Below are 13,083 nucleotides of genomic sequence, written 5' to 3' on the forward strand. Positions count from 1 at the left end.
TTGATAATATGTTCATTTCTACATAAAGTTGAATATAAAATTAATGTAATTGGTTTTTGAGTATTTGAATATAGCAGACAGTGTTATGATATACAGTTATATTATATGATCATCAACACCTTTGCAAAGTATATAATTGAGGAGGAAAACAATGTTTTTCTAAAGATATTTTGTAACCAGTGTTAAAAAAGAAAACCACGTATAAGAAATAAATACGTATATGTCAAGTGTAGCATTTTATTTGTATATAAACAACTCTAAGCCTGATAACTATATTAAAGCCAAATGATTGCTGGATTAAATCAGGCTATATTCTCACTGTTATAATACAGTAATGTCGCTTGATTTAATCTGGCAGTTGTGTGGAGTTTATTTTTATGACTGGAAGTTAGAAAACTTTTATTAATTTTACAATCAAAATAAGCTTTTATTAAATATGCTTATTATTTAAATTAATATATTCTGCATTACATAATTTTTTTTTTTCAATAGGAAGCAGGAGTTGGAGAAATAGTATGGGCAAAGTTAGGCTGCACTCGCTGGTGGCCGGCTATGGTGATTTGGGGTGCAGACTGTGGCCAACCTCCAGCTCGTCCTGGTCAGACGTGGGTTTTTTGGTTTGGAGATCATAAAATATCAGAGGTAAATATCATATTGATTGATATTGAAATAATTATTAGTATTTTTTTAAGTGCTATTTTAAAATAGCACTTAAAAATATACATACAATTAAAATATAATTTTAATATGAAATAATTTATAATATAATTATACATTTAGTAACATAAGTAATTCAATAAAAATTATGGGAAATAAACTGATATAAATTATAATATTACAACATACATACATACATACATATATATATATATATATATATATATATATAATAAAATAATTAAAAAAAATGGAAGAAAAGAGTCTTAATCATTAGTTTAGACTAAATTTTTATATAAATGACTTATTATAGTAAGACAAATACTAAACTTTATTAGAAAATTGGAAAATATAAAATCATTCTTTTCTGTTACGGTAGACCCCCCTATAACATGGTAGATACATTCTGTGTTGTACGAGTCACTTAAATACGTGAGCCAATCACAGCCCGGCACATGTGCAGTTTAGGGACTACGACTGTTTGAAAGGTTTCTTCCATAAAATTAACCAATTATAGACTAATTTAACTCAACGTTTCCAAAACACGTATAATTTTTTGGGAATAATCTATATAAACTAGGCTATAAACAAAAAATTGTAGGATTACTTACCGAGTGCGCACCGTTCGACGACGCCATTGCCGAAGCTTGTTTTCGTCGCAAAGCGGCTCATTGAACGATAGGTGCGTGTTTCCCGATAAGTTATGTTTCTGCGAAAAATTCGCCGAACTTTGGAGACATCATTAATAAAAATATAATTTTTATGGCCGTTGAACAATAAATGTTTTTTATTAGGTCCAGTGCTCGTTTAAACTTAATGGTTTGTACAATATTCACTATTGGTCCAGATTCGACCAATCCTGTCACGACAAGAGTCGGGGATGACGTTTTACCGTGTTATACGAGTCTCTTTTAGCATGTTATACGAACACGATTGCAATTTTTTTGCCTTGTTATATGAACTCATGTTATAGGGGGATCTACTGTATTATGGGAGGATATCAATTATGTTATGGCATTTTCTTTTGTACAGCAATAAATAAAAACATTAATAAATAAATAAAAAGTGACATTCTTTGCGAACAGTTGACAAAGTTTTCACGACTTTCAAATTCTGTTCTGCAATCCCAAATGGGATTGTGACTCATAGTTTAAATAGTCCTGTTCTAGAGAATTTTTCCCAGTCATTTGTAAATTTCACCTTTACAACCTGATACTTAAAAAGTTTCATTATATTTTATGAAATATAAAAATAATAATAATAAATATAAATTTTAATTTTTTAAAGGTTTTTATATTTAATGATATTATTTTAATTATATCGATAAAATGAAATTTTTATGAAGATAATAATTACGTATGTATTTTTATATATTTTCAGTTGCCTCGTGATAAATTAACAGATTTTGTAATTGATTTTAGTAATAAGTTCTCAGATTTTGCTGGAAAAATGTTTAAGAGAGGTGTAGTTGAAGCTATAAAGGTAAGCATTTCATTTTTTTTCTTCATTTTTTGAATTACAAATGTTTCAAACAATTATAACAGAAATGCAAAAAATTTGACAGTTTCTATATTTCTCTTATATGAAATATCTTAATTTTTATAGATTTATTAAAAGTTCTCATTTTTCAAATGACCAAAAAATTTATACGTTTTATATTATGCTTTAGTATACGAAGTTTAAAAAATTAAATACATAAAAATAAATAAATAATTATTAAATATGCAAAAGTTTGATAAAAAGTGTAGCAACTACACCTTTTATCGTAACTACAATAACATCCAACTTTCTTCTCCGATGCTCTCGAATTCTCCAGTCGCTGTCATTTGCAACCTGGAGCACCACATTCGACGCCAAAGAATGTCCTTCCCTTCTCTCGCCAGCCCTCGGGGCCTCTTTTCTTTCATTGTTCTCTGTGGTTCCAAGAATCGGTCATCCCACCCAAGGGAAAAGAATTAGAAAGGAAAGTTCTGGAAGCAAGAAGAAACAAAGAACAAAAGAGAGGACTAAAACTATACTTAAATTAATATATACAAAATGGTGTACTGCCACAATGGTAATATTCAGTCTGATTCCAAAGTTTACGAAACTGTACGATGCTCAACAGATGCATACATCCCATTAGTAACTGTAGATATCTAAAAACAAAATAAAAATACTGTTTTTCTTTTAGTTTGTTTATTATTCCTTCAAATGGATACTAAGTTGTTAGGACAAAAAGAGATTCATTTGTTTGAACTTAACTATTTAATAAGCAGAAATGTTAGGTATTTCTTTTGGCTTGGGGATATGAAGAAATTTCTAAGACACGAAGGGTGCTATGAACAGAAAAAGTTTGGGAATTACTGGTTTATAGTATTATCTTGTTTGTCTTTCTCACAAGTTTAATTGAAAGTGTAAAAGTCTTTACACGAAGTTCACATCTAGTTGAGGATTCAGGTCCTATTCCAGACTTGCTCTGGTCAGTTTTAAATTAGTTATTTAAAATTTGTCTCTAGTCTTATTTATTATTAAAATCTTAAGAAATGAATTTTAATTAAATTATTAATTGTTTTCATAATTTTTTAATTAATAATTTAATTTTAACATTTTGAATTGTAGGAAGTTGCTGTCAGAGCAGAAGTAGATATAGCAGACAATGATTCGGCCAGATTTCTTACTTGGGCAAAAGAAGGTTTTTGTACAAATTCTAAGAGACCAGCACCATATGCACCTGATTCTAGTAAGTTTCTATTCTCAGATCATTTTACTTACAGAACTTGTATATTATAAATCCGGATTTAAAAATAATCTGTGTTTATTCTTCCTATAATTTTCTAATTACAATCTAAATACCTGTATTCACTTAACCTCTAAACAGAAACATAGGTTTCTACTACATAATTGGAAACATTGGTTTGAGAAACCTTGTATTTTTGTAGACTTCATGTTTTGCATTTTTGTTCTGTCACATTATAGCATAATGTAATAGCAACAGTCTCACAGACCAGTGTTTCTGTTTAGAGGTTGATGTAATAAACTGCTGGAAAGAAGGTTTGAATTTTTTGATTTATTCATCCAGTTATTATATAATTTATGCTAATTAGCTATACATTGTAGGTATAATTATAAAACAAGTAAAAGGGGAAAACAAAATATAGAGATGGAAACTCCTAACTTTATAAATATCAATAATACAAAAATCTACCAAACAACAAGATTTTTTAATTGTATTATGTCATTGCCATTTTATAATGATAATTATTGTTAACAGCACATAAATTTTTAACAACAATAAACTTGATTCCATACTGTCAAACACCCTTATTAACTCTCTTTGTAACAGATTTGATGTAGATCCACCAATCCAGTCATAGTTAAATAAGTATTTCTTTGAATTTTAGATACCAAATAGACAAAATAATAAAATTGCTTGCAATACATCAAGGCATTTTTTGGCACTTCTGTAGGTCAATTCCTCAAAAATCTATTCTACGTTCATTATTTTTTGCAAATATTCAGTCTCTTATTGACTATTGCATACCAATACAGTTATGGCTGCACCTTCACTTTTAACCAAAGTTTCTAAAGAATTAGATAAAATATACAAATGAACAACAATGGCCAACCCGTAACGTATAAAGCTACCACCAACCAAAGCCGAAATTATCGGCTGAAACGGCTAGCCGTTCCGCCCGATAATTTCGGCTTTGGTTGGTGGTAGCTTTATACGTTACGGGTTGGCCGTTGTTGTTCATTTGTATAGATTAACCCATAATTCAACTTTGCCTATTTTTGTTTATCAATATTCTAATAGATCTCTATTTTATCACATATCTGAAAGTATTATTGCATTAGAAAATCAGCTTCATGCAACATTTTTTAAATGTAAATTATTGTGTAAACACCTTTTATTTAATTCAGGATAATATTACCTGTTGAGTCCAAAATGAGTTTTATTTATATGCTCATATAGTTATTTTAACTTATTATATATTATATTATATTAATTTATTTTATTTATAGTTATATACTTATAATAAATTCAAAACAATTAAATAGAAAGAAATTGTAATATTAAAGTTACTGATTGATATGGATTCGAAAGTTGATTGTTTAGCTTCAAAGTAGAACAGTAAACAGTTCTTCGAGAGTTTTATAGAAAGGAAAATTTATTTGAAGCTTATCAGTTTTTAAAATACAAGTTAAAATAGGAATGTGTTATAATGTCAACTAAAGTGTAGGTTGGCATATGTGAACAGGTAAGAACTAAAGGCAAAGTATGCATGTCTTTGTGGTTTTCAGAAAAATTAGGATATTAGACGAATGTAAGATTATATAGTACTTAAAAGATTTCTTATGTTTGCTAAAGATACTCTTGATGACTTTATACAAAGGAAAATCTGTTTGGTAAGTTCATAATTGTAAGTGAACTTGTCAGATAACTTGCATCATTCTATGGCTAGGGCATCTAGGCACTAAAAATCATATAAATACAGTCAACTCCGCATAAGTCAACACCCAGATAACTCGACATTGAAGGTTAATTAGTCAGTTTTCTGTGGTCCCGGCCAACTTACATAGGCAATAATGTTATTAACATTAAAAAACTCGGTTTACTCGACATCGTTTAACTCGTCACCACTGGATAAATCTACATACTTTTTCTGTTTCACACTTTTTAGACGTCTGATAAGTCAACTCCCCTCCTGAAAAAATGAGTTCACACCATACAATAAGCTGTGTGGTGTGAACTCATTTTTCAGGGGAGGAGTCGACTTATCAGAATTCTAAAAAGTGTGAAACAGAAAAAGTATGTAGATTTATCCAGTGGTGACGAGTTAAACGATGTCGAGTAAACCGAGTTTTTTAACGTTAATAACATTAATGCCTATGTAAGTCGGCCGGGACCACAAAAAACCGACTGCGTAACCGACGAGTGTCGAGTTATCCGGGTGTCGACTTATGCGGAGTCGACTGTAGTTACAAAACTGATAAATTATAACTTATATGATTTTTAGCACTTAGATGTCTTAGTCTCAATCATTGCATAACTTGCACTTGCTTTCAATAAGATTGCTTTCTTCAATCAAGTTATAAAAAAAAAGTTTTGACAATACCAGCTATTTAAGTTTGAATTTAATTTTAAATATTTCGATAATTTAACATTTTTCTTGATTTTTATAAATTATTTTCAGCAAAACCAGTTCCTGAGAATGTGCGAAAACATTTGAATAGAATAAAATCTCAATATCTTCAAGCTTTGCAATCACTTGAATTTAATAATATTTTGCCACCCAGATTTTCAAGACTAGAACAATTAGAAAATAAAGGTAAAGTTGAAATTTAAATAAATTCATATGACATATCTTTAATTTAAATTTTATATTTATTGTACATGTACTCATTTATTATTTATTGGTAAATATTACATGGTTTTTAGTGAAATTTGGTTTAATTTTGTGTTTAAAAAATATAGATATCTTCAATTGTCTTCTCATTCAGACAGAAGTCAATGACTATTTTCTATTGAAAAACATTAATTTCTGTCTACCTGACCAATGAAATTGCATCATTCTGCACATCCAAGTATCGTAAAAACATGGCAATGATACACTAAAATACCAGACTTAACATGGTTTTCATTTTAACGTTTGTTGTTCTTAGTTTTTGCCCAGACCAGGAATATCTGCTAGTTTATTAATAATTAGAATTAATTTATCTATCAATTAACAATATATTTATAACTAGAGAGAGAGATTGATGTAGAATGAGATTTGAATTTATAAAACCTACAATAAAGCAGTTATGTGATGTAGTCTCCAGCTTACTTTCATCTCTAGATGTACTGTAAAGTTGGTCTTCATGTAATACTGTAATATCTCATGTAGTGTGAAACCATGATATACAGGGTTAAGAACCAATACAAAATGGAGGATTACATTCCAAAAGTAAAAGAATGTTATTTTATTTTATTTATTTTATAACTATCAGAAATTTAATTTTTATTAAATATAGTAATAACTGAACAAATACCTTACAAACTATGATACACATAGCAGATACAGTAGAATGTCGATTATCCAAATGTCGATTAACCGAAAGCTTTCCAGTCGGACTGTGTTGGGACGTGTGTTGTGCTGAATTGAACATTTTTGATACTAGATTAACTTCTAAAGTATAATTTTTTTGGTTTTTATATATTTCAATATATTTATTTTGTTCGTACAAAATAAAGAAATAATTTTTAACGATACAATAGCACGATTATTATTATAATAAAAATCGACGAAAATTCAACACGAAGCGACACGCAACGGAGAAAAATTTCAATGTGGGGTATATTAATACAGTATACTAATTACATGGGATATACTAATATACTATATTAATAATGTATTTTTTCGTACATAATCGGTTATCCAAAAAATTGATTTTCCGAACAACCCCAGTTCCCAATTAATTCAGATAATTGACATTCTACTGTAGTATTACAGATGATAACATATGAGAGCAATTGGCAACCTTTCTGATTTCACTGATCACTAAACTAAATTTTGAATCCCACAGACCACTATCATTGTTGTGTCCATAAAATAAACAATTACTTGTTAATGTATATAATTAACTTTATTATAATAAAAACATAACTTTGTGATAATACAGACGTAATGTTGTGTCTCCAAGTCTAAGTGTTACTACAGCTAATGCATGACTGATCGAAGACAAACGAACACCACAAAGGTCAGAGGTGCGGGGTCACCTAACTAGGTCAAGGGGAAATTCAGTGTGGGTTATCCCCTCGAGGTTTACATACATAACAATCATGAATATTTTTTTAAATGATACAAACGTTTATAAAATAATGATCATAAAAGTTCCATTTTACTTTATTAATACAAAATTCACTTGTTTAGTTATAACAGATTAGTGTAAAGTTTGTTGCTGCTTGTTTGAAATTAACTTTATGGATTCTTGGCTCTTTTCCACGAAGGATGACAATTGCACTCACAACACTATTTATTGTTGATTATTTATTGATGTATTAACATTATTATTTATTGATAACAGTCATTTCATGTTTGGCTTTAGATTCAAATAAAAACTTCCCAATGAGTGAGAAAAAGCAATCAAGAATTTTGCATTTCTTTCGTGATACTTCACGTAACCTTGAGTTGATCAATGTCCAAATTTCTCCACAGACTATTAAAATTTTCTCATAGACCATCAATGATCCTATGGACCACCAGTTGGCAACTGCTGACATATGATACAGATAATGTATGTTTGTGTAATTTGTTTCCTGTTCATTGCTATAGAGATGTTCCTAGGTTGACTAAAATAAAGTATCAGACATATGAGAAGACTCATAGCTAGACTGAGATCTAATAGTCTACAATTAATTAACAAATAGTCGGCTTACAAATATACATTTATTTATAACTAACACATGCTCAGCAACTTGAGGGCTCATATGAACTCCTCTGAAAGGCTCCTTTACATTCACGTGTTCCGAGTACAAATATTACACGTACCTTCACTCTCCTTCTCCCTTTTTCCTTAACGCGTAACAAGGTTAACACAAAGCTTACATTAACCCGGAGGTTACAATGAGAACAATCTACTTATGGTGACTCTGTACTTAAACAATGATGTCCGACCGACAACTATCGCACATGGAGACAAAATAATTGTTTGGGACGATACCTTAGACGCTCTAACTTCCTTATTAATTCACTTCACTCCGTTGTTTTCTCAAATGCCACAGATGGAATTGGATTCTATTCCTCTTTCCTTCTCCCTTGTTCCAAACGGTTTTTCGCTTCCTACTCACGTGCTTTCTTGGAATCCTTCCATAGCGCCAATCCTCTTGAGATGAAGGGTAAGAACCAAAAGGTGTCCCCCCACACCTGGACCTTCTATTTATCCATTTTCTTCCTGTTCCCACGTGACCTTTGGACAACCAATCAAACGGCCTTTTTACACACACCTTTAAAAAAATGGTTTGGAGTGAGAAGGTCACGTGTCAACCACGAGTGACGAAACAAAACAAAGAGAAAAAAGGAAAACCCAATACAATAATGAACATAATAAACCAAATGCGAAACTATGTACAAAAGATATCTATATACAATATATATAATATACACACATATTACAACCAAAAAGTGGCGGAGCAGTACACACACAATTGTTCAATAGAGACCATTCCACTTTGCACAAAGTAAAGAAAAAACATTTACTCCCTTTTGAATGTCCGTTGTGATGTTTTGAATATCCAGATAAAGTAATCAATTATAATTATGGTAAAAAAAAAAAGCAGCCATTAAAATCAAAATAACCAGCAGAAAAAGATGAGAGTTAACATTTTTGTCATGTTGAATGGGCATTATCAGGTTAACGTGATGATGCTCGTTCAACATGTGCAAAAACGTTAGCTCTTTCACTTTTTTCTGCTGGTTATTTTAGTTCTTATGACTGTTTTCTATCAAGTTTAGTGAGTGATTGTGTATTATGGTAAAAGTGGGAATCTTCTCATTTTATATATTACAACTACAAGTTTAAGATTACATCAATCAAAGCCAATCATGAATCAGGCTATTTTTCTGCTACTATGAATAATTAAATTCTGAGTAATTTGGTACTAGAGGCAGGATTGATTCTTTTCTTCTAGAATATCCTAAATTATTTAATTGTGGGGAAGTACTCAATCTTTAGAGTATTCCCCATGCAGAACAAAACAAAAAAGAAACTTCGAAGAAATAAATCACACACACTATGACTCCAATGCAAGGAATTTAAAGTTTATTTTAGTCCTTCCGATCACTTCTCTGTCCTTTCGCTATAACAGACACTAAAACAAAGGAAACAATGCAAAAAAAAAAAAAACTCGCAACTCTCTCTTCTACACATCTCCTCTTTCTTTCTTCCTAAAAAGTCCTGCTTCTTTCGTTGAGCATGCATGATCTCCCTCTCTTCCTCCTTCATCCGGGTTTTTCGGTTATCATCGAGAATGCCCATTCCTTCTTTACCCTGTGGCCCACCGAAGGAGCTGGTTACACAACAGAACACGTGGTCTTCAGACCACATAATAAATATTAATTTAATTATAATTATTAAATTTAATAAGAGATGACACCTAATGCCTACCTCTAGTACCAAATTACTTAGAATTTAATTATTAATAGTAGCATTACAATAGGGTTGATTTATTACAGCAATCATTTGGTATTGATTAATAACATTGTGCTTTGAGATGTTTATATATGATGATATTGATGATACACACCAAAATTTTAATAATCATACAAAGAGTCACTTTTATTAATGCAGTAAAATAATCTTCAGGATGGTTCACGTCTCATCTTCAGATCCATACACAAAGCAATTCAGAAGACAAGTCTTTCTTTCACTTTTTTTAGTTATTACATATTATTAAGCACAAAATTATTAAATCTTATAATATTTCTAGGTCATATAAAATATTAATTTGTATGATTTAAAAATAAATGTATTGACTATTTCATGGAAATAGTGTAGAATTTATTTAGTAATTTTATTTTATTATTTTTCCTTATAGATAGTGTATTAAAAAAAGTTCGTGAAGGTACTCTGAAAATAGAAGGTAAAAATAATTTAAATTACATATGTTTTTACTATTAGTTTTAAGTAATTTAGCTTTAATAAATTAAAGAATGATTTAAAGAAACATTGATCATCCTGATTGACATTTGATTGATAGTAGCATTAATACAGTTCAATATAATCTGGTAATCGTTTGGGGTTTAAATAAATTCATATTGAGCTTGTTTACACCAGTGATGTTGAATTATTTAAAACTATTTGAATTACGGAATAGGAAAGATGCTTAGAACTTTTATTATTAATATAATTATGAGGTGAAAGAAAAAAGAAACCAAATTTGATTTATAAATATTTTAATACCTAACTAATTTAAATCTGATTACTACCCTTTATACAGTAATCCAACTGTTTCTACCAAGTCTCAAACACTTCTTGAAAATTATTATTTCAAAAATTCCAAAGCACCTGTTGTGATTTGGATTAGCTCTCCTTGACTATCTTGAAATGACATTTTAAATGACATCTCAAGCTTTTCATTTTGGAGAACAAACAGAAGTCACAAAATTTTAAATCTGGCAAGTAAGGAGGATGGAAGAAGATGATTGTCATGTTGTTTTATGCCAAAAATGCTCATATTTTGAAGGCAATGTATGCAAAAGTGTTGTCATGATGGATCCAGGTTCAGTTGTGCTATAAGTCTGGTCGTCTGCTACAAATATCCTCTGCAATTGACTGAAAACGTTACAGTAAAAATCTGAATTTACTGTCTGACTGAGAGGAACAAATTCCTAGTACACAATCCCCTTAAAATTAAAAAATTATTAACATTCTCTTTGTTGTGCTCCTGACTTGTCATGTCTTCTTGAATCTTGGAGATTGTGGCCTTTGTCCATTGCTTAGTTGCTATAGACTTCCCAAAGTATTTCAAGGGTCTTCGTAACAAATTTTTAAAGTTTAATACAAAATTTAACATTTGCTCAATTTTCAAGTTTACTTCAAATCACAGCATGACAATAACACAATGTTAAAAAATTGCAGACAATTCTTGTAAAACTCCAAAAGGATTGATGTGTTCTGGATGTGGCAATGTTAGATCAGATTCGACTTGCGTTTCTATACTGACTTAACTTTAACAACCATTTACTTACTGTGACATCGTCACAATGCCAGGCTACAATCTTTGATTGCAGTGCTTTCAATTCTAGTACAATTGCAGTGCTCAATTTGCAATTCTCAATTCTAGTGCTCAATTGCAATTCTCAATTCTAGTACAATTGCAGTGCTCAATTGCAATTCTCAATTCTAGTACAATTGCAGTGCTCTCAATTCTAATTCTTTGCTCCTAGTACATCATACTTTTCCTGTTGACATCAACAATAGAATCATGCTGGTCATTCATTTATCTCCATTCATAAGATTTTTGAATTGAAATAATGTGAGTTCCAGTCCAAACCAAAAGTTAGTATATAGTTAATTGGGGCCTCTTATCCCTGAGGTTTCTATATCTGGTCTAACATTCCTCTAATACCATTCTCAAGATTAAGGAAGGACAGATAAACAACAGTGAGAATTTATAGGTCTACAAATTTTTCAAATTGCAGTCCAATAACAAAAATTTCCTTTCATTGTCTGCTTTTTCCTTTTCATTTCCCAACTAAGAGCAGACAGACCTCCACTCTGAAAAATATCCTCTTTTGTCCAATTTCCTTAATTTCCAAATCCAAAAACATTATTGGAAAACATCAGATATTTGTTTATTTGTAAATATTCATCACTCAAAAGAATTAAAAAATTTACAGTCAGAACATAATTAAATACCAAAAAAGTTGTCTGTCATAGGGTGAAGCCTCTACAAACGAGCCTACGGCAGCAGACTACACAGATGGATATTTTAATTTTTAAACCTCAATAACTCACTTATTATGGCCCTTAGAATAAAACAAGTTTGAGAATTGCATTATCAAACACTACCTATGTGCCAAAATTCATCAAAATTGGTGAGAGATATAGATGTAGTATTCCTTCTTAGTATTAATTGTCTTGTATCTTGTGTTTTACATGTTGGAATGTGATACATTAAAAATGCTCTTTAGTATAGTTGTCTTAAGTACATACTATAAATATAGTTAGTTACCATTAACCCAGTATGGGCAGTAATTTTAAAGCTAATATTTTGGCCAATATTTTCGAAATTGCAGATTTTCTTCCTCTTCAAACTGTTTGAATTGTATAAAAGACTCCACAAATTTAAAATATAATAGAAATATTTTCTTTAATGAAGCTTTAATAAAACTTAATAAACTTTGAAAAAAGGAACAAATTTTTTCACTTTTATATTCTTGTCCATCTTCAGGAAGTGCTCAGAACACAACACAATTACCATGGCAATGCATTAAAAACACATTGTTAAGAAAGGAGATGATAAAACAAAAGAAATTGTTATTAAGGAATTCTAAATACAAAATAACAGATTTTTGTTTTACCATCTGCTTTCATCTGTCCTTAATGCATTACTATAGCAATAGAATTCTCAGGATCCATAGCTATCATGGAAAATCTGGAAATTTTCCATGATAGAAGGAGAATTTCATGGAAATTTGTTGTTCTCTGTTAATGTTATATGATTTTATCCAAAATAATTAACTGATGCAGTGGATGTGCAAAGTTTCATTCATATGTAATGCATAGGAATTTTTCAAGTCATCTAACTTCTTTGAATCAAAAGGTGCATTCAGAAATGAGTTTTATCAGAAATTGAGTGCTCACTTTTCAGGTAAGTGCTGGCTTAGAGTCCAGTGCTTATCGAGCACTTGGTGAATATTCATTAAAAATATAATTCTTGGCTTATGGGCATTACATAAT

General features: G+C 30.3%; 1 protein-coding gene across 4 annotated transcripts in view; it reads left to right on the plus strand.

The window, feature by feature from the left end:
* The window catches only part of LOC136989187 (DNA (cytosine-5)-methyltransferase 3A-like), a 123,236-nt gene that overhangs the window by 90,758 nt on the left and 19,395 nt on the right, over positions 1-13,083 (plus strand). For all 4 annotated transcript variants that reach the window (XR_010882878.1, XR_010882879.1, XM_067287272.1 and 1 more), the window contains exons 9-13: positions 493-642; positions 2,038-2,139; positions 3,259-3,379; positions 5,835-5,969; positions 10,217-10,261. Coding sequence is in view for 2 of the 4 variants with exons in the window: in XM_067287272.1 (XP_067143373.1) it covers positions 493-642; positions 2,038-2,139; positions 3,259-3,379; positions 5,835-5,969; positions 10,217-10,261 (553 nt within the window). In the remaining 2 variants the exon portion in view is untranslated. The remainder of the gene's footprint in view (positions 1-492; positions 643-2,037; positions 2,140-3,258; positions 3,380-5,834; positions 5,970-10,216; positions 10,262-13,083) is intronic.

The sequence above is a fragment of the Centruroides vittatus genome, unplaced genomic scaffold (genome assembly GCF_030686945.1).
Source record: "Centruroides vittatus isolate TY-2023 unplaced genomic scaffold, ASM3068694v2 scaffold_450, whole genome shotgun sequence".
Taxonomy (NCBI): Eukaryota; Metazoa; Arthropoda; class Arachnida; order Scorpiones; family Buthidae; genus Centruroides; species Centruroides vittatus.